Source organism: Pleurodeles waltl, chromosome 11 (assembly GCF_031143425.1).
Source record: "Pleurodeles waltl isolate 20211129_DDA chromosome 11, aPleWal1.hap1.20221129, whole genome shotgun sequence".
In the NCBI taxonomy this organism is placed as follows: Eukaryota; Metazoa; Chordata; class Amphibia; order Caudata; family Salamandridae; genus Pleurodeles; species Pleurodeles waltl.
Genome location: NC_090450.1, coordinates 132,887,315 through 132,914,519, shown reverse-complemented (window position 1 = coordinate 132,914,519; position 27,205 = coordinate 132,887,315). Strand labels below are relative to the sequence as shown.

General features: G+C 40.2%; 1 protein-coding gene across 2 annotated transcripts in view; it reads left to right on the top strand.

Annotated features, from left to right (window-relative positions):
* The window catches only part of GFM1 (G elongation factor mitochondrial 1), a 178,203-nt gene that overhangs the window by 7,950 nt on the left and 143,048 nt on the right, over positions 1-27,205 (top strand). For both annotated transcript variants that reach the window (XM_069213272.1, XM_069213271.1), the window contains exons 2-3: positions 10,381-10,533; positions 25,491-25,623. In XM_069213272.1, coding sequence (XP_069069373.1) covers positions 10,381-10,533; positions 25,491-25,623 — 286 coding nt within the window. The remainder of the gene's footprint in view (positions 1-10,380; positions 10,534-25,490; positions 25,624-27,205) is intronic.

Here is a 27,205-nt window from a genome sequence, read left to right as displayed (position 1 = left end):
ATAGTCGGAAAGTGTATCTCCGTATTGCTTTCAAAGTTTTGGGTACCATATCCTGTAGTAAGCAGACAGGTTGTTGGTTTTTGCTCGCAATATTAAGCAATAGGTTTGCGTGAAAGGTGACTGTGTGAGAGAGATATTGTAAAGGAGGGTGAGTTACTGCAAGAAGTGAGTTTGAGTTCCTCGTGTGTGTGCTGGTATAGGTTGGTTGGTGCGAAGCCATGCTGGTTTTGGCGACCAGTGCCCCGTTTTTATTGGTTGAGAACATCAAAAGAGAGGATTGTGGGTTTTAAATTATTTCGTGACCCGAACATATTGTGAATTATTGAATTTGATTGAAAATTAAGTTATTTGAACAGGCCTCAAAAAAATCTACTCGCCCACTCGATATGGCGAGTGAGATTTTATCAGTTCGAACTATTTTCGGGACCCACTGGTCAGTTCAGGCGAGTGAACATAAGCTGGAAAGGGACAGGTGTTGTGTTCATCCAGAAAATGTCTGAGCAATAAAGATGCTTTTAAGTCTTATCTTATCTTGACACATTTGCTGTCTGTTCAAGGACTGGAATCAAATGTCAGTTTGTCTTTTTATAAAGTATAGCTTATCTAATCTTGAAAAATGGTGTTTACTTTTTTTCTCTTACTCCAGTTAGAGGATTTTGAAAAGTAAGCTACCAGACAATCGTTGTGAAACAAAAGACTTTAGGATGTCAGTTTACATTTAAATAGCTTTCAAATAAAAAGTTCAAGTATTCCAAATATATCCGGAATTACAGATGCACTTTTTTGTAATTCAGAATTGTGATGCAAAGATTTAAATGCGAGAAAAACAAATCAGAATGCTTTACTTGGTGATGTCTAGATGACAAATATTTGCAGAAACTCGATTTCCAAGCATAACTATGTGCACTATATAGTTTTAACAGTAAAACTGCATGTCTCTTAGAAATGTTGTGGCCATTTAAATGTAAAATGTGCTGATTGAAAATAACAGTCCAGTAAAAGCCCCCTATTGCCAAGAAGCACTAGCTACAATTTAGGTATGGCACTGTGACAGGGCACCACCGTGAAGGATAACCTCTAATAGCTGGGGGAAGCCCAGGCCGATGTTTGGGTTCCCCAGTGGGACTACGGATAAAAGAACGTCTGCGCGCATGGAGTAGCGTGCCGACGTCAGTGGAAGAAAACCCATGGAGCAGAAAGGACTGGAAGAGAGGATCCTGGGAGACTAGGAAGAGGACCGACTGAGCTAGCAGAAGGCGAGTTAGGGACCAAACGAGGACCTAGTGGTGGAGGAGGAGGAGGAGGCAAGGAGAACAGCCCATGGAGCAAAGGGCCAGGACCAGCTGAGCGGTCCGGGCGACGTGGAGGAGCCAGTCATGGCCCTAGAGGGACATGGCTCCTTTAGGTACATGACCACTTGCGCGGTCATATTACATCAGCACTGAAATAAGTGGGAATAGTTGGGAGGGACAGGGAAGAGAGGGGGAGGGTAGAAAGGTGTGGGGAAACCCTAGGCACATTTTGAAAACAGCACTAGCACAGTGAAACACAAAATAAAGATAAAACCCAGTAGAAGATCCACAAAATCCCCCTTCTCCCCCTTTTAGGACACATGGGCAGCACATAGCATGCATAAAATAAATTGTGCTTCACAACAGGGTGTTCCTCACAACCCATCCCCATTGCATGCAAATAAAAAGATAAAAAACGCTTACCTGACCACGGCTTGTTGTTGCTCTTCCCTTCTTCTCGCTGTCTACCCGAGGGATGGATCCCAGCATAATCCTGACGACCTAAAGGATAAAGCAAAAAAGAACCATTAACCACGGGAAGGAACGAGGAGTGGATTAGAAAGCCTATATAAACAGAGATATGCCAATGATTATACCCATGGTTTAGGATCCCGTATAAGAAATCAAATAAACATCATTGGAATAATCACATCCTAGTTTTGCCTGATTTCATAAGTATAAATAGAAGCCGGTTGACCTCCCTGGGGAAAAACCCTATGACGGGGACCTTACAGCTTGCCTTGTTTACATCTAGTTTGGGGCAAATGGCAAACCCAAGAGATGCTTACTGCCTATTCTGTGTATCTTGGCCTGAAGCAATTGAACATGTTTTGTTCTTTTGTGATGGTTACTGGGGCATAAGAAATAAGTGGATTTCACACACCGCCAAAGTTTTGGTGTCACAGACTACAGGGAGACTTTAGGATTAAGCTGATAGTCTTCAATTTGTGGTTTTCCGAGTCTCAAGGTTCCTAATGCTGATGTGGAAGATTCGGCTAAGAGTGTTCTGAAAGGTGGATGCACATTGCTTGCTTGTTAATTTATTGTAATTGTTTTTTATGTGGTCTTAATAATCACTGCTATTATTGCCTTTATAAGCCTAATTTTATGTTATATGAATGTACATTTGATGGTGAAGATTTGCTGAATAAAGAGAGTAAGTTTTAGTTACATATTCATTAAAAGTGATAGTTGTGAATCTTGAGAGAGAAACATTCTTGCCCCGATCCAAAGACAATGCTGTTAATGAACTAAGAGGCAAGTCAGGGATCAGGTGATCGTATATGCTTCTAGATTTGTATTATATATGGAACAAACATTTAATTCATTAAACTAGAGTTTTTTTTGTACAGCAGACGTGCTGCACTAACATATTTAAAGGTGCTATCGTATGTGATAATGAAGAAAATGGCGACTGTGAATTAAAGTATTTGTTTAGGATTACATAATTTGAAACCAGTTTATGAGTCAAGAGCATTACAGTTAGGTCGAGTAGATTATTTCATTCACTAGACTTGCAGGTCTGGTAACATTTTTATGATTTTTCGAGACCTGTTTAATGCACTGAGATGTATTTATTCCAGTGAGAGAAGTTATATAAATCCACCCAAAGGTTACTCAAGATCATTATGATGCGTCCGGAAAAAGTTCTTTATGCATGTTTGTGGCTTGAACAGTGGTGCAAAATAACAGAGAAAGAAGGTGCATTAGGATTTCCTCATTATGAACCTTTTAATTAAAAAATTGTTCAGATCCTGAGGCTCATGCTTTATACTTTGAGAAGAAACTGCCTCTGAGACCTGCACTATTTGAAGCACTTAATATTTGGGAACACATAGCACAACAGAAACTGTAAGACAACTGCAAGAATGGAATGGAGAGAGTATTAAAAAGAAGGGCTGAGGAAAGATGGGCTAAAAAACAGAAAGCTTGGAGAGCAGAAATTGAGGGAACTAGATCGTATCCAGCTATTTCTAGTGAAGGAGAAAACACTAAACCAGTGACTAAGAGAAAGACTGAGACACACGAGAATAATATGGATGATGAGTTTATAAATCAGATATTGTTAAATCATCGGCCTCCATATCACTCTGTAGAAGTAGGAACACCAATTGAAGCTGCACAGGATGTAACCCCTAATTGTGCCAGCTGCTCTAGTGGCACAAACCCCAAATCAGATAGTGCCAGGTACACCCACAAATTCATTGGCACAGACTCCTAGTGTAAAGTTTCCAGTTCAGCGCTTTCACACAATTTAGCCTGTGCTAAGTCCTAGTGCAAATCAGATTGTATTGAATTTTAGTACAAAACAGTCAGTACAGACACCTTATGTGAATTGGCCAGTACAGGATTTTGACCTGAATCAGTCCGTACCAAATTTTAGTCCAAATCAGCCTGTGCAAATGTTCAGTTCAAATCAGCCCATACTGGATGTGTCTCTGACTCAAACAGGACAACGTTTCAGTACTGCCTTGTCGGGCGAAAGTGTAAGAATGACATTTCCCCCAAATCAGACAAATTATATTGGTCCAGATGCTTTAAAAGTTCCTGTGATTATAGGTCCAGTAGTTCCTTTATATGCTCCAGGTGTTTCCTGGATGTAATGAGCACTCATTAAATGTCCCGACTGTTCCCGATATTCCAGTTACATCAAATGGGATGACACCTAACAGTGTACAGAGATCAGTTTACTCAAATAATTCAGAGCTAGAGGGAATCCATTCTCTTCTGAGACTGCTAACCTCTACACAGATTTCAGATCCAATATTAATGACAAGACTGCTAACCTCTACACGGATTTCAGATCCAACATTAATGACAATTGAGACAGATTTTGCTCCAGATGCAAGGTTTCTCCAGATATCCTCACCTTATTTGGTGCCCAGATCAAAGCAGACGCCAAATACTAATTGCAGTACCCCACAGGGAAGAATATTTTTTAACACACCAGGGAACATATTTATTGCCAACCCACCAGATCAGCAAATTGTAGGGCTGTCAAGAGCAGAAGTGCTGCAGAATAATCCCGTAAGTTTGAGAGGTTTCACTGCACAGCAATTAAATGACTGGCTAAATATTTGAGTCCTGCAAGTACGTCAGGTGTAATAAACTGCTATATGAAAACAAAGGATACCCCAGAGAGAAGTCACTGAATGTGTCCAAATTAAAATTGAATGAGATGATATTAGGAAGTTTAAACACAGCCCAGTTAGAGACTTACATAGAAGACGAATTGCGGTTCGTGTGCAAAGACAACCCCAGGACAGGCTTATGGGAGGTTACCTGAAGTGATTGAGAAATATGAGGTGGGTTTTTAGAAATCAGAGCCCTGAGTGGTAAGTTGCAATTTGGCATTTAGTAACAAGGACATACTCAAAATGAGGCCTGGTCTCATGAATTTGTAAATCGGAGAATTAATCATATAAATTAAAAAAATGGGGATTGATACATAAGGGGGAAGGTAGACAGGTAAAGAAAAGAGATCAGAATTAAGCCAAAATAGATGTGCCTCTGAAAGGAGCAAATCATGCTGAGGCTAATGTGAACATGCTTCCTACAAGAGCAATACCAGGTGGAGATTATGCTCATGTACCTTGAGGTAGAAGTGATATATTGTCATTCAAATGATTATCCAAATTTGAGAGAAGCCAATGGAAAGATTTTTGAAACTTTCAAATACCCGTGGGACGATATGAATACATTCTTTTACATTGTGGTTCCAAGTGTGAATGCAAAGTTTCTTGCTGATAGGCTAGAAAGTGAACCTCCAAGAAATCCAGTAACAGATGTGCCACCTGAGGAGTTGATAGAAAAAGTACAGGGTAATTGACTTGTTGAAATACAAAGTGTCCCCGAAAGTTACTGATTGGGTGAAAAATGACAGGACAACTCAGGAATCGAAGGAGTTGATTCACTCCTTGTTGCAGGCTTGCAAACATTACAGCCGTACAGAAACCGTAAGAGCTGATGATATGGGTCGTATTTTGTTCCGATTCGTGCAAGGATTGAAACCAGAAATAAGTGAAATGATTCAGAAGCATTTGATTTGTTGGCTGAACAAACCAATTGATGAAATCCTGTGTTATGCAAATTATTGCAGCAATGAATTGTAATGAGATGGTGGTGAACACTGGTGGTATTCAAGGAGTGCACAACAGAGAACTAATGTTTTCCAGCCGAGAGGTAGAGGACGTGGTGGTCAGGTAGATCAGAGTGTTGCTGTTGATGTTCAGACTTTGAAAAGAGCTAATCTGTGTCATGCGTGTGGAAATTTGGGACATTGAAAGCAGGAGTGTCCTCTTAATGTGAATAATAATCCGATGCAAAATGGAAATGCGATGCAGTCAAAGGGTAATAATCAGGTTAAAATTCATAGAGTTCAGCAACCCCAAATGTAAAATTTAAATGTGCAACAAGGACCTCAAATGCGGATACCACAAGCTCCAATGGCTCAACAGCAGCAGATAGTTGTTCCCTGACAGAATTTAAATCAGATTGCAAATGTAGATTTGAATTTGCTGACAACAAGGTATCCCCTGATAAATTTGAGTAATGAAGATTTTTTTCAGAAATCCTTCATTTGGATTGCCCAGGAGATGAACATTGCATGCTAGATGCTTCCGTAGAAGTAGATAAGTGTGCTCCTTATGTAGATGCTGGTGTACTGGGTCACCTCATGTCATTTCTGGTTGACACTGGGGCTACAAGCTCTAGTGTCAGGACAGTGGAAGTACCATATTTACCTCTTTCAGGAAGGAGAATCCAGGTTGTAGGAGGCACAAATAAACATTGCCAATTCAATAACAGAGTCTGTCCCAGTAAAAATAGGTTGATTTGACGATGAGCATCAATTTGTAGTATGCAATTAAAGTCCTGTCAACTTTTTATGTCATGACTTGTGTAAGCTAAATTGTTCCATTAGCTGCACACCCCATGGCATTGCAATCCAGATAAATGATGAAGAAATAACATGTGAAATTGTGAAACAGCACCCGAGTGCCACATTATACTCAATGCTGTCATGTAATGATTTGCCCGAGGATCTGATAGACACTGTGTCACCTGTAGTTTGGGACTTTTCAGGAAAGGAGATCTGACTCCATAAAAGAGTTGGGCCTGTAAAAAATCATTGAAGCCAAATGTAGTTTATCCTAAAATTCTGCCATATAACATGATATAGAAAAATAGCAGATATTATTCCCTTGATAAATTGTTTAATTGAACAGGGAATTATAAAAGAAATAAGGGAAGTCCATGTAACTCCCCCATTATGGGACCTCGGAAACCCAGTGGAAATGACTGCATAGTTCAGGATCTTAGGAAAATTAACAAAATTGTCACCCCATGTTAGCCTGTGGTATCAAATCCAGCAATGATTTGATTTCAAATTCCAGGTGAAACGGAATGGTTCACCATGTTTGACCTGTGAGAAGTGTTTTTCTCCATACCATTACACGAGAAGAGCCAATTTGTGTTTGCATTTTGGTTTGGCATTCATGTTTTGGCAAGATGCCAAGTTCCACAAGGGCATACAAACCCCTCAAAGTTTAACCAGATCTTTAAAGAGAATCTGGAATCCTTTAATATACCCTACTATTCAGTCTTGGTCCAATACATTGATGACCTGCTTGTAGCATCAAACACACAAGAAGCCTGTGAGCAAGATACAATTGCCCTTTTGAATGATAAAGGAGAGAATGAACATAAAGTTTCCACGGCAAAATTACATTATTGTAAGAAAGTTCTATACCTGGGTCACCACCTTGAGAAAGGTGCAAGGAAGGTGTTGCAAGAATGAGTCTCAGCAGTTTTGAAAATTAATCCTCCTACCACTCAGAAATAAGTCAGAATGTTCCTGGGAATTGTTGGCTGCTGTCGTCAGTGGATTCCAAACTTTCCCCTTTTGGCCAAGCCTTTACAGAGGCTGACACATATATGTGACTGAGCCAGTACCATTGGATGACAACTGCAAATGTGCTTTCACAGAGCTGGGACAGAATTTGTCATGCCTCTTCTCTGGGAATGCATGATTTATAAAAATGTTTTTCTTTGTGTTGCTCTGGGTGGGAGGGATGCCCTCTCTGTTTTGCCTCAGTTGCACAGAGGTGCAAACAAGTCTGTTGCTTATTTTGCTGCAAAACTTGATTCCATGGCCTGGGCTTTTATTGGTTGTCTTAAAGCCGTTGCAGCCGTAAGTGTCAGCATTGAACAGTGCGAAGGCATTGTTATGGATCACCCCTTGAACATTTTTGAGCCCCACTCTGCAGGAATACTGTTAACCCAATGCAAGACCCAGCATCTCACAAGTGCACGTTTGTCCAGTTACAAACATGTCATTCTTGTTGCACTGTGTTAAATCCTGCAAACCTGTGTCCTACCCCTCTTGAAAACGTCAGTGATTGTACTGATGAGGTTGAGCATAATTGTCTCGATAATACTGAATTGTGCACCACGTCAAGACCTGATATTTAAGACATTCCCCGAACTGAAAATGAATATTTGTTAATGACTCCTGCTTAAGAGACCGAGGTGGTGCCCTTTCTGCTACTTGAGTAGATTTTCTACTCAAGCGTCTGCTTCCTGAAAGTGAGCAGTGGATTTCTCATTGCGAGCGGTTGTGGCCTACAGCGACTGCTCACCTTAGCAATTTCTCTCACTCTCGCTCATCCAACTGAGCGAGAGAAAAAACTCTGCTCCACCGATCTTTGTGGAATTTTTGGGAACTTCACGCAGAGTGGGGAACAGTCAGTGGACTCCGTTGGCGGAGCGGAATTCTTCACCCACCCCTAGTTGTGATGCAATGATTGGAACTTTTAGGCAAACAAAAGTGCCATGAAATGTAGAGAATGCAGTAATATGTTCCATGAAATGTTAATATCATTTTTTTCGATTTTAATTTATTGTAACATTAACAAGTCTGGTAGCTTATTAATACTGATTTATAGTGTAGGGAGTTAAATGTATAAATAAATGTGCTGTTTATTTCACATGAATTAGCCTAGGTGAGGCCTGCAAGGCGCTGTTTTGTGACTGCAGAAAATGTTTAGTCATCCTTGTTAATTTGAGCTTTCATTTCAGTCGTTCTCATGAGAAAGCTTGGAAACAGATATTCTAATGTTTTGTGCAGAGTAGGCCTGGAAATTAAACTTTGAACAGTGTACATTCAGGAACTGTGGAATATATATGAATACATGTGTTTCACTTTGCATGAATAAACTAAGACGGAAACTATTTCCCGTAAAGAACCTGAGAACTTTCACCAGTGTTGGAGTCTGAGTCGCATGATTGTTTAGTTACCACAAGAAAGTATGGGGTTCACAAACAAAATGGAGCTCAGTCCACGAGAGATTATCCGTGAGCTCCTGGACCTCACTGGGTTTAGAAGATACGCGGTGTGGATGCTGTGTCTGGAAAGGGAGGGGGGGGGTTGGATTTCCTTTTACGGACTAGGTGGTCTCACACACTATATAGTGTCATGCTTCATAATTTGACCACCTAGCCCCACCCAGGTAGGATAGTACCACCTAGGCGGACTCAACCTCGCCGTTAAAAGAACGGGAGGGAGTGCGTAAATGTATTATATCTGGAGATAATAGCTGTGAAGAATGCCCCTAGACCTTCCACGGCTCCTAGTAGAGGGCAGAAACATGTCGGACAATTTTTAGTGAGGTGACCCAGTGAGTCCTTGTTCTCACCGTGGTGTCCCGCCCTGTTTTTAGTTGCACCAGCAGTTACCACTATTAAAAGTGCAGACTACACACAGGTAACTACCTAGGTGCTTTTATATCCCCGTAGCTTAGCTGGATCCCATTATCTCCAGATATCATATATTTACGCATTCCCTCCTGTAGCATGACACTATATTGTGTGTGAGACCACCTAGTCCGTAAAAGGAAATTCCTGCCCCTTTCCCCCCCCCCCCCCCCCCCCCCCTTCCCGACACAGCATCCACACCGTGTATCTTCTAAACCCAGTGAGGTCCAGGAGCCCACGGATAATCTCTTGTGGACTGAGCTCCATTTCATTTGTGAACCCCATACTTTCTTGTGGTAACTAGTTTTTTGAAGAGGGAGCTAGTATGGGCCGTTTCCCACCAAATACATGTTTCTAATCTCCCTCACTACTCTCTGTTAGTGTGATTATCGCATGATTGTTTGCCATTGGCCCTTTCTACCTTTTGCGTCATATGGAGTGATGGATGGACTAATCATCTTGCACTATGAACTTTCATGTACCATTCCCCATATGGATTTGCAGTACTGGTCTTTGAGCACGCTCCTCACTTTCCCCTAGAGCAGAGAATCCTACCCATTCCCCAATGCTTGCTGAACCCCTGGGACTCTGAGAGATATAGCTCTTTCTACCCTTTGCCCTTTGAAATGCCTTCCTGAGATTTAGAGAGATTTTTCTCCTGACCCAGAAAAGAAGACTCTAGATTGAGCTTCTGAAATGCTGACGCCTTTCCTTTTTATTCACTTTTTGTCAACAATTAGTTACATGTTTCTCCAGATTTCTTTTGTCCAAATTAATGTTAACCTTTTTTGCCTACATGTGTTTCCCAGCTCATGCTAATTCCCGATTGGCTAATTTGTAGGGTTCCCATTGCCCTAACCAGCTGATCTTAGTTGACTTTAAATTGTCTTGGCCTCAGCACTGATGTCAGCCATTGTCCCTGTGTCCAGCCCCCCCCCCCCTCCAACCTCCTCCACCCAGACCCAATCCCCTGTACCTTAGCCTATCCCAAGCACACCATCAGACCAGCATGAATCCATTTTGCCTTCTGCCCTAGAGTGCCTAATCTTCAAAACTAAAACCTGTTGAGTTCTTCCTTTCAGACTCAGTGATCTCGCTTACATAAGAATAACATAACCTAAATATGTATAAGTGTATACTTTAAGAGCACTAATTTTCAGCTAACTGCAGTGCTTACATACAGCAGTAAAAACAAACTTTGACCTTAATGGAGTAGAGTGCTGCTTGTATGCAAAGCACTTAAACGCCTCCTCTGGGCTAGTACACACTACATACATCTACAAAACAAAGATGACAAGGCAGGAAAATATACTGATTTTTACCTTTGGTATTTCAGATCACATTGAACAGCTGCAGGCATTGTTCGTCTGGAATTTATCCAAATGAAAGGATACGCAACATCGGAATATCTGCCCATATTGACTCTGGGAAAACCACTTTAACAGAGAGAATTCTTTACTATACCGGGAGAATAGCACAAATGCACGAGGTATTTTGGTTCTTGTTTAATCAACATATAACAAGTGTTGTTCTCCTTAATTTAAAATGTCTGATTTCATTTTATAAGCTTGTTTTAACTCTTTTATAACATTTATAGTACTGCTTATATATGTTACTGCTTTTCATATTACTTGGTGGTGGAGTTAGGTCTCTTTTGTAAACGCTTGTTACCTCTTTGCCGTCATTACAGTATTAAGAAACTCCAAATAGTAGTACCAGGTATACCCAATTCCCTTCCCATTAGTTACATGGCAATTTCTACCTCTCACTGGGTTTCAGGTCTCTTTTACAAGTGTCTATCTGATTTAGCCTCTGTGTGTTGCAGTTTCTCGTGGTTTGTGGTACTCTTGTTATTAAAACAAAGTGTAGGCCAGAAATGGTCAACATGGTAACAAAAAGCAACTTAAGCATCATGAGAACACCATAAAAGATCTTTCCTCTCCGTAGGATCAAAGTATCAAACTCCCTAATGCTGTCACACCTACAGTTTGCCAACACACTCTACATTGGATTCACGAAAACCCAAAAGTCAGCGTGTCCAGAATGGCACTACCAGATGAGTACTTAAATCTGCAAACAAATAACCGCTGCAATTAAGGCATTATATTGGTTACCAGTAGCAAGAAGCATATTCTTAAAAGTCCTCTATATGCTGATCACGAGGCAGTCCACAGTTCTAAGTATTGTTGGTGTTGTAATGCCATGATTCATTGTCAGGAACTTTTAATGACATTTCTAAATAAACTACAGTCCTCAGAAGGGCTAGTTAAAAGGAATGTTAGACTTTACATCATGACTCTAGGAAACAAATGTAACATTGACCAAATTACCCCTGCAGTGGAAGCTGTGATGTTAGTCTACATTTCTGTTGCAGAAATTCCTCTGTAAAGTAGAGAAATGTAAACGGACTAAGGCTGGACCCATTTCTTATTGTGGAAGATCATTAATGTGTTATCCAGTGGAATTTCTAGTTTTCTACAATTTACAGAGCCCAGAAACCGGATGCCTGTGCTGTACTTTTAAGCCCTACCATACGGTTTAAAGTAGGAATTCTGTTTTCTACTCTTTGGTTTTTGCATATAGGCTTAAGTACTCAGCATTTAGAAAGAAATCGGAGTTTATCATAATGGCATCCTGTAATTAGCAAATCTGACCACGGGCATCAGCTAAACAATAAATCCAATTATTAACACATGCATTTTTAGATTTATAAATTTATGTTATAAATGACGCGCTGGGTGGAACAGAATGTCCTGCCTACAGTCATGACATTTTAAGTTTTGACTTCCTGCGTTAAGCTTTCAGGCTCCTTGTTCTGAGCTCACAAACTCGGACCTTCACAGAAAGAGTGTGTGTGTGTGTGTATATATATATATATATATATATATATGTATGTATATATATATATATATATATATATATATATATATATATATATAAAAACACTGTTGTCAACATTTTGACTGCAGACATCAACTAACAAAAGGAGAATCAATGTGTTTATGTAACTGTAAACCTCTTTTTCAGTGGCATAAGGTCGCTGATTTGTAATCAAGTCCACAGGCTCAAAAACTAACTGCTTGCCTGCATGGGTGCTCAAAAGCTTGAGGCTAAACTTGCAGAATTCTATTTAAAAAAAAACGTACTTTTAAACATGTATGTATTAGTTTTAATTGGTTAATCCATTTCTTTCAATGCAAACTGATCTCATCACGATTGAGCTATCTCAATTTGAAGGATCCGTGATCTCTTAATCGATGATTACTTTCACTCCTCCATTATATTTTGCAAACAAATGCATCATGCCATCTTCAGAAGACACCAGGCCTAGCATCTCAGTGGTTACTTCTAAGAGAAGCGCATGACTGAGCTTTTGGGAGAAGCGAATGTGTGAGAAGTCATTTAGGGCATAGTTAAAACTGCATCCATCTGTTTGTTTCCTTTTTCCAGTGGGAAAGAAAACATGAATGCATGGTATGTTACTTGCATGTGACCCAGAGCCTGAGCAAGGCAAATACAGAAATTACAGCTTTGGTATATTTACGTTGATCAGTACCTCATTGCCAAGCATGAAGCTGCTTCACAACCAAGAAGCGGGTGAGATGTCATGAGGTGAAGGTAGCATTCACATCCATATCACAAGTAACAAGGAGTGGCCACTGAAGTGCTCAGAGATGTAGCAGAAAAATTATAATGAGCACTTTCACAGAACAGTGATATATTGCAAACATGACACAGACTGATTGTTTTGTTGGTGAGCAGTACAGTAGCCTATGGATGTAAGAAGTCAATGCTCATAACAAGTTTTAGTGGTATTTATTAAAAAAAAAAATATATATTGGCATTTGGTAAACAAATGAAGTCTTCCCTCACTATAGAGGTTGTGTTACTGCATCCATCCCCGTGATGTCTTTTGGACATCCTATAGCCTTGTAGATCAGCAACTTGAGCAGTCTACCTTCGAGCTCCTGTTTTCTTTGTGCCATGCCCGGATATCATTGCAGTCCAGACTGTTAGGTTAAAGTCCCCATCTTATGTTTGGCACCTAAGGCACTTAGACAGAGTTTCTACCTTTTCTAAGTTTTTAGTGTGATGTTGTAGGTTCAAAATGGAGATTTTGCAGGTAGAAATGAAAAGTATATACAGACTTGTCATTTGAGTAGTCAACATTTGTCTAAGGTCTCTGCAAAAGATGGATTTCAAGGTATCTTGGAAGGCTACTGACCCAGGTCTAAGTATATCCCACCCTCTGAAACCCACAGTGAAGGGCACCTGTAGAAGCAGTGTACCCACTTGTAGACAAAGATGTTTTAAGGCATTTGCAAATTAGGCTCTTGCCTAGGGACACAGCCTATCACAGGGCCCAGCTCATGAGATCAGCTCTGTCCTGCAAAGAATATTGCCCTGATGCCCCTGAATAATTCTCAAACAGTTTGTTTTAAATACTTTTTTATATATTATTAATGTGGATAATGCATGAGAGTCTATTACAGACATTTTGCAGAGAAATGTTGCATTTATGTTTCATGCAAGATCCATAATCATCCGTGACCTGGCAAAAGAAGCAGTGAAAGAGCTAAAACTGGACCATAAATGCAAAGCGTTTCCAAACAGGGGCCACCAAAATATGTTTGGTCCAGGGTCCCAAACATCCTTAAGATGTCCCTGCCTGTAGAGTGGTCTTTTTCATTTCAGCTGTTCTCATAAGTTGCCTAGAGAATAATCGCACTAAAGAAGTCAGATGTTTAAAATTACGGATGGAAGGCAAAATGGTAGTTATACAGGATGTAGAGTGCCATGGGCAGGGTGATCATTTTTATAAGTTCAATCCTACCCAGTAGAGAAAAGGTAAGTAGGTTCCAAAGATGAAGGTCTCTGTAAGCCACCAAACATGGGTTAAAGTTTTCGGTCCATGCCTTCCACTCTTCCCAGGCTGCGTATTACCACAGACATTAAAGCAAATGTGAGCTACCCTAATCAGGCACTGCAAGACCCATTCCAGTTTCCTCCTCCACACAGGGGGAATACTTGACTTATCCCAGCCTACTCAAACTCCTGTATCCTGCTTAAATTCATGAGAATACCCTCTGTTTGTGGGTGTGAACGACTCAGGTGAGCGAGTCATATCAACTGATCTTCTGTAGATAATTTTCGGGGTCGAGCAGTAACCCTCTTTATCTTTTTTTGTGGTAGCCATGTTTCTAAGGGTTTTATCCCAAGTGAATTTGTGTTACATTTTTGGGCTCCTGGACGGTTCACAAGATTGAGATTGGGAACTGTCGGTGAATTAACGACTAAGATGTGCACAATTCATTCTTGCAGTAACCTTTTAATGTGCTCCTGACATTTGTAGCACAAATTTCTCAAAAAGTACTAAACAGATTTTCACCAAACCAAGCAAGGCACACCTATGAGAAAAAGCCTAGTTAAGTGGAATGCCGTTAAGTTTTTGCTTTAGTAGAGAGCAAAGTTTCCTATGAGATTGAACATTGAAAACATTGCTTTTTTTTTTTTACTCTCACTTGATTTATTATTTCACCTGAATGGATCAGCACAAACCTTAACATGCTCCAACCTGGAACGTAGGCTATTTAGTTGCATAGTTTGGTGCAGGTTCGTCAAGAAACACCAAAGTTATGAACAAAATAAAATGCAGCTTTTCAGTCGAACTGAGGCCTAGATGTAAGTGTCTGTTGTCAATGTATAATATACATGCCTACAAAAATATAATGGGAACAAGCATGGGCATAGCCAGTAGGTCTCACTTTTGCGACCTTTAAAGTGTTTAGCCATGCAGCACATTTTCCAGCTGCAGTATAATTCTCATGTGTCTTGGTTCCACAAAATCAGCATGCTTATCACATGGCTTCACTTGTAAGAAAATTTCTACCGAGCCCACCTCCCCACCCCTTCCATGCCTAGCCCCCGCAAGGGCATTTCAAATTAACAGTGCTTGCTCCCCGCCCCCAAGAAGTCAGTGGGCATCTGTACATAAAATCTTCAAGACATGCATTTTACTAGACACACCTCTTGAGCAATTACCTTTCACTAGGGGAGTAGCTGTCATTCATGCAGGCATCAGAATAAATCACTGATCAGCAGATACCTGTGTAGACAAAAGTGAATTTAAGCACAGGCACAGGCTTGGGCTAGAAAAACATGAACAGAAATCTGGGATAGTAGGACCAAGTGAGAAATTGTGCAATGCAAAGCCAGTACATTTGAAGCCCATACTCTAGTGATGACAACTGCATTAAACAACTATTAGAAATCACAGAGGAAGGAGTCAGTGACAGACTGTGACAGAGTACAGTCTGGGTGGCTTAATTCTATTTAAAGCACCAAATGCTTTAAAATTGCACGGCCGGCCGGTTTTGAGTGTCTGCATCGGTTCAACATCCTGTGATTGAGAGTAAATCACCTAATCGCATACGGCTTATACAAAAGAACAATTACAAATGAATGTAACAAATGTGTCTCAGTGCCTAACTGAATAATAATACAATGCTGTAACAGAAAAAATGCTGATCGGAAACCAAATACTAAACTGGTAAAATCAGGGGGCACGTCATGAGAAGAATTCCCACCTCCCTCACCTTAGGTAATGTAGATACTTCTGTTATGCAACCTAGTTCAGTAGCACAGGAGCACATGCAGAAACTGATCTGGCTGAGCTACAGGGCTGGGTAGGGGTGTTGAGGGGGCGCCGGCTCCATGAAGCACTGAACTGTGGTGCCACGTTTTCTGGCTGCACTTAGCCTGGTTGGAAAACAAGCGACTGCGGCAAAGAGCAATGAAGTGCGACAGTGCGGCCTCCAAAATAAGGTTAAAATAAACATTTGAAAAACAGGGTCTGAAAGCGTATGCTGTGTAGATAAAAGAAAAGTTAGGCGCACGTCAGCCATGCTAAAGCATGAAGTGCAGAGGTCGCTATGCTGATCAAATAAGACCCGTGGCCTACAACATAGAACAATTAAGCAAAGTTTAAATAAGCATTTCTAAAACACATCCGAAAGCAAGTGGGAGCAAGCATGCAGCAACAAGGGAGGAGAAAGGTGGGAAAGAGACAAATGCACCCACCAAACACAGACATACAGGCACACAAAGAAACAAGCAGGAAAGAAAGGAAGAATAGTCCCATAAACAAGCATGTAAACACACAAAAGAATAAAGATACAGTACTTGGGCTGTGCTCTGTGGGAGGAAACAAAACACAAAGGAGGGACAAAGAGGAAGGATTGACCACTAGCAAGCAATTACGTTTAAAGGGCACTGAAACAAAACAATGAAAAGCTGTGGACGGGCTGTAAGTCCATAACAAAGTATATACAACAGGTTTCGAAGCTTGACCTAACAATTCATCTATACTTGTTGCAAGTCAAGAAATTCTGAAGACGACAAGGATATCAGAAAAGAATAGTGAGTCTGCACTCCAGGATCGCACAGGCAGGGAATGTATGGAGGAATGGGTTCAAATTCAGCGCAAACACCACCAGCAACATTCTCACGCACACCAGTAAACAAAAATACACCTCAAGTCATGAAGAGCAAGATGCTAGGTACTTTGTGCTACTATACCTGTGAGTCGCTATGGAGAGTCACTAGAGATAATGATCTTCTCACAGCTATCTTTTGACAAGGCTGTTCAAAGTCATCAGTGCTTTCAAGTCTCAACAGGCAACAAATGTCACCTCCCCCAGTCACCATATGAGATGTAACAAGCAGCGTGGGACTGCTACAATAGTAGTGGGTTTCCCTCACATTGAGTCATCTATTACACACATGCCATCAAAAGAACCCACAGTGGCTCTTTGTCTACTTCAGTCACAAAGAATAAACCAGCCTCAACATACTCTTCTCTCATACAGGGCCTCTCCATGGCTGATGCACTTTATACCAATGGTGAAAGAATCTTAATCATGCTTGGCTTCGATAGGGTGTTGTGTCTGAGCTGGTGAGGGTGAGCTTCCCATGTGAGGTTGGATCTGCTGGCAGTGGTGGTTAGATATGCTTTCATATCAATCTTCTCAATGTTATTCATTTAAAACAGAAGGGCGGGTTCTAGCTCAGTCCAGAGTGAAGGCGAGTTAGTAATCCTATTGGGACTTGGTTAGGTATGGCTTTCCCTGTTTCAGCTCTCCCTGGATACTAATTTGTCCAAATTGAGCATGCTTTCCTACATGAGTGATGTGGCTTTCAGTCTGCTGAGTACACTGTAGTAGAGGCAGCAGCTTGGTGGTATGAGCTGTCATTACGCTCGTTTGTGTGCAATGAATAAATGGATCCCAGTGCTTTTCTGCAGCTGAATGGGAGCTGCTTTCAGGTGTGTCAAGAGAGAAAGGAATGCTAGGGCTGGTGCCTCATCTGTCTTTCTGGCCATGCTGGACCTGATGGAATGTAAATAGAAAACATGGGTGAAGCCAAGAGTATGCTGCAGAACCTAGGCCAAAGAAACATATCAACAAAATGGTCTTCTGGAGATAAAGGTTAAGACAGCAGTATTCATTATTGGATGTGCAACTAAGTATGCAATCATGATGTCTTTCCAAAATCATACAGCATAATTTCCTATTACCCTGTTTGCTCAGAAATTCAAATGCACAACAATGGGACTTTCTATTGATTTCTTCAGTGAATTTTACCAATTTGTTAGGTACCATGAGTGTGTTGTATTCATTGCATACTATTGTTTCCATCAGTGCTGCCCCAAGCATGGGATGTATCTTGCTGTCGGGGTGATGTATGTTTGATGTGGCCTGTATATTTTCACTGTGTACAGATACGGTCTCCATGATAAAATGTGAATTCTCTTTAAGAAATGCGAGTGAGTGGTACTTTGACTCCACCCTGACTTTCCTGATCAAAGTTTTATCAGAGTTTGGTTTCTAGCAGAGCTTGTCATGTTTGCATGGTGATACCCGTATATGGTGAAAAGTATGTGAACATGTTATTTTATATTTATATATAATGTGAAGCATGTGATTTAGTATCATTTGCATGTCATTCAGCCGCCTTCATCTGGACTTTGTTTAGTGAAATTCGGTTATATTACACATGAACGTGGGTGTCAAACCGTTTGCTTAATTGACACACTTCTGACACACCTCTGCATTTCTATTGTGGCAAACAACTGGTGAAGTTTATATGTGACTATAGCTTGACCATGTATGCTGTGAAATGGCCTAGCTCAAATAAACGTTTTTTTTAGGTTTTTTTTTTAGTAATGTTTGGAAAAATAGGATTACATACGTTTTTAAAAGAACTTCCTACAAATATAGCTTAAAAAGCTAACTTTATTTATCCAGTTATGGCTGTAGCACCAAGAAATTTGGAAACAGCAGTTTTTCCCCCACATTACCCCAACATGGTTGCTTCAGCTCGTAACCATGCTGACAGTACAGATCTAGTGCCAACTGAATAACCTACTCTGCATCTTAAAGAGAACAAGTATACCAGTTGTGAAACTGCTTTCTTAAGTCCTCACAAGAATAAATGGATACTGCCTTTACATTTCCACACCGATGAAAGCCACATCTACAAACTTTAGGTCACTTAAACTGCGTAACCTCATTGAGGTACACATAGAAATAAAGTCTGGAATTCTGTGGGAACCTGATGGAGTATAAAGAGACATAAAAATGCACATTTTGCATGTACAGTTCTCAAAAAATGCACAACAATTATTACCATCAACAATTGGTGCTCTAGCAACCTTTTAAAAAAAAAAAAAAAAAAATTCAGTGTCGGGGCTACCATTCATCCTTTGTATACAGATACAAGTATAATTTCATCCAATAAATTTGTTTCTGTGAATCACTCCCTGAGAAACATAATCGCACGTTCATGATCATAACAATAGGGTGGAGTCACACACCATTCAACGAGCCATAAATGACACCAATCACACAATGTAGCTCATGTACAACTACTTTTTTATTTAGGCCCAGTAACACTATCAATAGCACAGATTGCAAAAATTCCCAAAAGTGAGCATTCAAACACCGAATTTGTCTTTATTTGGTCCTGTGGCTCTCCCAAAATCACCATAATATAGAAGAAATAAGGTTAAAACATCGATATCTTAGTGAAACTGTCAACTAAATATTTTAGGTCTGCATCTTCTAAGAAACATTTTAGCACGTTAATATGCTTTCTTGTACACAGGTCTATCTTTTTTTCATGTTTATCTTTTATTGGATGCTTTACTGTGTGCGATGGAAAGCAACCAAACTGGTAGCATTAATTTACACTTAAGCACTGAATGGAAACGTAAAACGTATTTAAGCTGATATCAGATGTACCAAGCTTGCCAGAAAAAATGCATGCAGGAAACCTAGACAAGAAGAGTCGGGAAAAAACAAATAGTCAGGTCCCATTAGAGGACAACGGTCCTATTGGTGTATACAAATACTGAGTGAGATCCCACCTCTACTTTATGGGTCTAAACTCGTCCAGCAATGTCAGCAATTTGATATAATTACAGAAGGGCTTAAATTGCAAAGGACTTCGAATTCCTCCCTGGATTCTAAATGCCACTTACATCTGTTCACAGCCAATGCACATTTGCACAATCACACACACTTCTCTTTTGTACAGTGAACCACAAAATCACGTGAAGGAAAACATTGCACAGGAAATGCACCTCAAAGGATAGCTTCATAAGCTTTCAAGTATACCATGTCATGCTTTTTACCATACTGGAAAATGCTGTCCTGCTCCAGTAATGGAAATCTAAATAAGGGTATCACTAATGATGTGGGCGGGAGTGGCATCTAGCAGTTTTGTGTCCAAACACCCTGTCTGCAATTTACATGCACACAAACTAGTCCAGTTATTTTAGACGTCAATTCTTATGAAACGTTCCTGACTTTAGTTATTTTTCATCTCTGTTTTCACACTCAATACTACATCTGCTAAAAAAAAAAAAATATATATATATTAACACCACACTGGCTGCAGCAGACTAGTCGTTTACTACAGCAGATAATACTTGGTTACTCATCCTGACTCTTCGTTGTAGGTCTCTTCTGTATCCAATGAGCTGTTATTTGCATTCTCGTACTTCCGGTTCTGCGTTCATGATGAGAACGCAAAAGGGCAATCAAGTAATTGAAAACAATGGGGAAAAAAAGCAAGGTCTAGGATATTTCTGCACACCTGGCATGCAACTTTCAGAGTCCTCTCCCAATCAGAGCTCACAATAAATGTAACGAGTGCAAAAAGTTTACCTAGTCTTTTCTAAACTGCCTTAAGAGATCTTTTAAAGTAAAATGTGACATGTTTCGCCAGCAAAATTAATCATGGGAGTGTACAACACGAGATGCCTACAAAGGGCGACACCTGAGGAAAGGTGTTCACATCTTCTTAAACTTGCAGGCGCTGCACCTAAAATATAAGGCCCTGTTCATCCTGTGTAAAGCCCTCCTCCGATACGCCAGGGGACGTAGTCCACAAAATATAGCACTACTATAAAGCTAAACAAACAGTCTGACTGCTTGGAGTCTTTTGCCCCAGTACACTGATGGGGTTCACCCTACCATCAGTTCCCCTTAACAGGACTCCCTGCATTGGGGGCTATTAGAATGTAACTTACCTTGTACACACCCTCTGGATGAGTTGAATTCCTGCTGCAGGTTCTTCCTGAGGATATCTGCACACGGCCGCCTCAGCCCGTTCATGCTCTGCGCAGCAATGCCACAACCAGGGGCTTTGTCTGTGGCCCTCTCAACAGACACACCTGCGCTTTGGCTTAGTGCAGACCGCTTTGCCCTACTGTGTCAGGAAAAGTCACACACATGCTACCCTGTAAGCGCCCCACTCACTGGCACCCAAGAAAACCATCTTCAGTTTCTACTTTGGGTTTCCGTCAGAGAACTTTCCCTGAAAACAAACCAAAGACAAGCATGTTCAAAAGCCAAAAACTAACACAACAGCCAGTTTGAGGTAGGCTGGAATAGGCTAAAATCTGCTTAAACTACAGAAGACAAGAACCACTTAGGTTTGTTAAAAGAAGGCCTGGGGATATTAAATAATCGCTTTATCTCTCCAGATAATCCAGTGCTGAATAATATTTAATACTAAACATTTGTAGAAGTCCTATTCCCAAAATTGTTAAACACTAGAGGCAAAGAAAATTATGATTTGCTGTCTTAATTAATATTACGTTTAATTTCCGGGCGTGCTTCTTATAGGTTTCTCGGGTTCGTGCAGTTATTCAATGAGGTTGACAACTTAAATGGGAGAGGATGTGGCATAACGGTCAGAGCTTCCGACTTTGGTGCTGGGGAACCAGGGTCGAGTCTCGGTGTTTGCCCAACGCCTGTGATTGTGTGCAAACCGCTTAATCTCATCTTGCCTACCAAAATGAATGTGTTCTTGTGTAATGTAATTGGGGCTCATGCAAAGTGCTCCAATACCTTTCGGTTGAGTTTGTGCTAAGAAACTGCAAAAAAAAAAAAAAAAAAAAAAACACAAATGACTCTGTAGTCTGTTTCCGATTCAGTACGCAACTTTCTTCCCATTGTGATGGGAAAGACTCACACCCACCAAACACAGGCAATCAGGAACATGAAGTAACACAGATAGGAAAGAAATAAAAAAAACAAGCACATAAACAGCCAAAGCGTAAAGATACAGTACTTGGGCGGTGTTCATGAGAGGAAATGCTACACAAGAAAGGAGGGACAAAGAGGAAGGATTGACCGCTAGAGAGCAAGGATTTTTAAAGGGCACTGAAACCAACAATTGAAAAGCAGTGGGCAGGCTGCAAGCCCACAAAGAAGTGTATACAAAAGGTCTTGAAGTGCGACAGGAAAAACTGTAGCAGGGATGTGGAATTCCTATCGCCCGACCCAGGGACATATTGTTTGGGGTCAAGGTTTTCATGTTTATTTTGTCCTTGGGACAAGTAGGCCCAAACTCCTGAAGCACAAACCCTTTTGCTGCCAGTTTACAGAGAAGGAAGCTAACTGTAGTCGAGGTACTATGAGTGTACATATCTTAATGCTGTTTGAACTTTATTTATGGTTCATTAATGAAAAGCCTTCATTATTAGGGTGAGAACTGAAAAAACGTTTTAAGGTCACTCTGCACGACTAACAGTGGTTCCAGTGAAAAAAAGAAAAACAAAAAAGTGTACACACATTTTGAAAAGTTAAGCAATATAATGGTAAGTATAACGCTCCCAGAATGCTCTCTGATTAGATGCAAATGTTTCCAGAAGCTTGTAAGCAAGAGTGATGAATCTTTGCTTTCAAAATAAAATGTTCAGAAAAAAAATGAAAGTAGTTAAAAAAAAAAAAAAATGTCACTACTATGAAAGTTTAGGTGCTATTTCTTTGAAGCGTCATTTAGTAAAATATATTGATGCATGCTAGTATTTCCCAAAAATATTCCTGAAGGAAAATCAGTGTAGCCATGTTTAACAAGATTATGGGAAGCAGGAAAATAAACCAGCACTGGCAAAGCCAACCGATCTGACATTTTTTGGTGCGTCTTGGTTTCGTTAATGAGTGTCTTGTTTTGACATGGTTTTTGTACCACTTCATTACTGTGGGAGCTGCCAGGCCCGTACCATTATACCAAATACTGTTGTCTCAAAAAGCTCACATTGCCGCCAGTGGTGTAAGAAAAGGCCCCACAGCACAGTACCTGCCCTGAGCGAGTCTAGGTCTCTATGTTCTTTGCAGCGGAAGATAGAAGCTTATAAAAACAAAATGTCTTTGTTAACGTCAGACCTAATTAGGGACCCAATTCTTAAAGAAAGTCAAAAAAGTTTACCCATGGTATATGTCTTTGCACAAGAACTTACAGAAGTAGACCAGGAAATTATACTCCCAGCAAATATTTGTGAACTGTATTTTAGCACAAGAAAATACTCGTGTAGATTTGCTCATGTGAAAATATATTGAGCGTTTACAAGTTCACTTTCCCTCCGACCACTTTTTTCCAACCCTGGAAGAACTTCTACTTCTGTCATTGTCAGAAGTACATTTCCAACCTTTCTACCTTTCTCAATATGGGAAAATATTAGAGAAGATCTGGTGGAAAACCTTAAAACATGCAAGTTAGTAGATTTGCAAACTCAGTCATTCCAGCACTGGAACTATTGCTTACTGCTTCCCACAGCCCCAGTATGTAGAGCTGTGGAAAGGTGGTAATATAAGGAAATTGCTATAGCAGGGATTGAAATTACAAGTATCCAGGCCCTGTTATAGTAGTATCCCTTGCATAATCAGGCTATTATCAGATGTCTTACATAGTGAGATTGCACAATGAGATTGCTGCCATAATTTGTTGCACACTACATGGCACCAAAGGGACAAGCAGATCTTTTTTTACAGGACAAGTAGATTTCAGATGCAACCTGTCCCATGGACAAGTGGATATTTTAATAAATTCCACACCCCTGCTGTAGGGTCTAAAAGAAAACATTATGCATATAACAATACTATATCCATACATTAGGGCAATATCACAGTGAAAATGAAACACTTTCTGCCCTTATGTTTGCAAAGCTTGGTACAAATCATAATGGGAAAAGTCACAGAACCAATTCAGTCCAGAAAGACGTCTGGTGGCAGTGTTTGAAATGATCACTGTTTGACACAGTTTGAAACACAAAGGATATTCTAGCAAAGAGGGGATACAATCTTTCTTCCAAACTTGCTACTTTGGAAGACGTGGACTTTCACTTTTAGATGAACTCTTTCATGTCCCTGAGACTTCTTAATAGAGGCAAGCTGACAAGCCCTTGGAGATCACATGTGGTGGGAAGGCAAGGTCCTTCCAGCAGTGTCCGGAAGCAGCAGGGCAAGAAGCAGAAGAACAGTCTTTCTAGAAAAGCAGTTTGAATCCTATGGGCAGCACTGCAGTCCTTCTGACAGTCTATTTGTAGGTCCAGAAGTGTCTTTTTTTATTTTTTTTTAAAAAATTTAGGGGGGGGTCACAGACCCAGTATATATACTCAAATGTGTCTTTGAAGTGGAGGAGACTTCAAAGAGTGGTTTTGAAATGCATCATTTCCCATTTCACCCCAGCCCTGTCTGCCAGGAGATCAGTCCTCTGTGTGGGGTCAAGTCACTAGCCTTTGAAGTGTAAGTAAGAGCCCTTCGCCCTTCCTGCCCAGGAAGACCCAACAGTATGCAGATGCAATTGAGTGTCCTTAGTTTATTGCTGTCTTGATGAAATGCACAAGGGGAACTGTCAACCACCACTGACCAGACGTGGGTTGGAGAAAGGCTGTAAGGCACCAAGAACAGTAAGTGTAGAGATATGCCTACTTTCTAAAAGTGTCATTTCTTAAAATAGTAATGTTAAATCCAACTTCACCAGTAAGCAGGATTTCTCACTACCATTCCAACCATACCAACATTGCCAATTCCACTCCTTTCCAATCAAAAATGACCACTTAAAAATATATGAGGTAATTTCCAGTGATGGTCTATGAGAGGAGCAGGTTTCACAATAGTGAAAAACGACTTTGGGAGTTTTTCATTACAAGGATATATAAAACTTACAAGTACACATCCTGCCTTTTACTTTCCATAGCTCTCTCTCCTATGGGCTACCTAGCACCTACCTTAGTGGTGACTTAGGTGTAATAAAAAGGGAGTTTAAGGTTGGCAAGTCGTTTTTTAATGCCAAGAAAACAGTGCTGGTAAACTTGAACACACAGGCCCTTCAGTGGCAGGCCTGAGACTTGGTTACTTATGGTGGTGGCAGAATCAGTGCTGTAGACCCACTAGTAGCATTTAATTTACAGGCCCTATGCACATGTAGTGCACATTACTAGGGACTTAAAAGTAAATTAAAAATGCCAATTGAGCATGAGCTATTTTTACCATGTTTTAGGGAGAAAGCACATGCAATTTAGCATCGGTTTGCAGTGGTAAAGTACCCAGAGTCCTAAAGCCAACAAAAATGAGGTCAGAGAAAGAGGAGAAGGAATGCAAAAAGTCTGGGGTAAAACTTCAGAGAGGGCCATTTTCCAACAAGAGTCAGTTAATATTTGAGCCTTCCTGGTCCATTTATGAGTGAGTACTGACAGATAAATTGATTGAGCATCATCTCTGTTTACTGTCCAAACACCGCTTTTAGTTCTAGATGTTGACTGTTACTTTTTCGGTTATCTGTATCCCCCCTCTGAATTACTATTGCAGAAGACTTTACATCTCTTTAAATCCTGCATTAGACAAAATGTTTATACAGTATTAAACTCTGCAGGTTACTACTATAAGCACACTATTGGTGGTGTGATTAAATAAAAATTGTCTATTTGTTTGGTATTTTGAAACAGGTCAATTAAAGTAAATGTGGTGTTTACTGTCTGAATAAAAATGCTTGAACTCAAACAAATGAGTATTGTTGCCTCTCTACATTATAAGCGGAAATGTTGAAATTGTAGTGGTAGGAGTTTGCACATACTGTAAACATGTTTGTGTGTAGGTAAAAGGAAAAGATGGAGTTGGTGCTGTAATGGATTCCATGGAACTAGAGCGACAGCGAGGCATTACAATTCAGTCTGCTGCCACGTACACAAAATGGAAAGATACCAATATCAATATAATTGATACACCAGGTATGCTGAAAGTAGTATTTTGGCTGTGATTTTTTTCAGATACCCCACTATATGCTAGAGCTGATTGAAAACAATGTTGAGCAAGTGAACGTTTATTTCTTGTTTCTAATAAGTGTTCTTCCAATAAGAAAATATTTTTGGGGGCGTTTAAAATATTAAACAAAATGATGATACTGTTAAATTACTGTGTGATGTTGGTCCATATACTACTATCTAATAATTATTGCTAACGTATTGCTCATAAAAAGATAATGGTGGATACCAAAAATGATGTGATTACATTTGGCAAAAGTGTAACACTCTTAAGTGACACATTTATTTTTAAAGCTAGGCTACTTTTAAGGAGAAGCAAAGCTGTCTGTACCTTTTAAGCACAGTATGTGCAACCAAAAGAGCCAAAGAAGCTTGCAAATTTGTTTGAAGAGTGATGTGCTGTAGTTAGTGGTTATAATTTGTCCTGTTTCCATTGAGTGTCATACACCTTGTTGCAATTCTTCTTGCACACATTTTCTGGCAGTCCTTTGGCCTAGTCTATTTATGGATGTTACTTCATGCGTTTGAGTAAGTGGTCTTCTTCACACTGTTTTAATATTGTGATGTAGATAAATACTAGTAACAGTACGATTTGTGATCTAGTTGTTATATGTTGTGCACAGTTGTACATGGCCTTTTTTGTGAGTATAGCTTTTTATTACAGAAGCACAGTGATTATGATAATTGTACAGAGGAACAGCATAGAAAGCCAATATATAAATTGTATCCATGAGTGACAGAAGAGAAGTTAATTGGAAACATTGTTACTCCATAATGGAGGGTTATACAGAGTCTGCCCAGGAGCAAGTGCAGAGAAGGAGAAAAGCAAACCAGCGTAGGGAGACTTTGTAGGCCATGTTCATCCACCAATTATTAGTATGTTACTCTTGAGTGGCAGTGGAGAAACAGAAAAGCAACAGATGTTAGGCACAATTACTTTACTAAGGCGCCTTATATGGAATCGTCCAAGGCACTGTAAAGGAACAATCTATTAGAGAGACTGTTAAAACACAGCCGACTATTGTATTGAGTCTTCCCTAGATTGACAGAATAACAACACATTGAAGACACGGTTAGACTATCAAATGAGTTAAGTTTGATGCTCACCCAGGATTGAGTTGCCGGTGCTCCAGGGAGGGACTGGGGACAGGCAGAAACATAGGCTATTGCAAAGACCCCAACATGCCCAGCTAATGAAGATGTCACAGAAAATGTTCTCAAATATGTCTCTTTGGCACCTTATAAAATGTATTAATTACATTTTTATTGGCAGTATTTATAAACGTAGAGCCTAGCCCAGAGAGCTGCGGTATTTCGTGTGTGTGTGTGTGTGTGTGTGTGTGTGTGTGTGTGTGTGTGTGTGTATGTATGTATGTATATATATATATATATGTATGTATGTATGTGTGTGTATATATATATATATATATATATATATATATATTCCCAGAAAAAACATGTTTAGAAGAAAAAGCTCTGGCATTCGCAAGGTATAGTGAGCACACAGCTGTAATGTGCACTAGTCCTTGGTTGTTATTGGTTGCAAGAA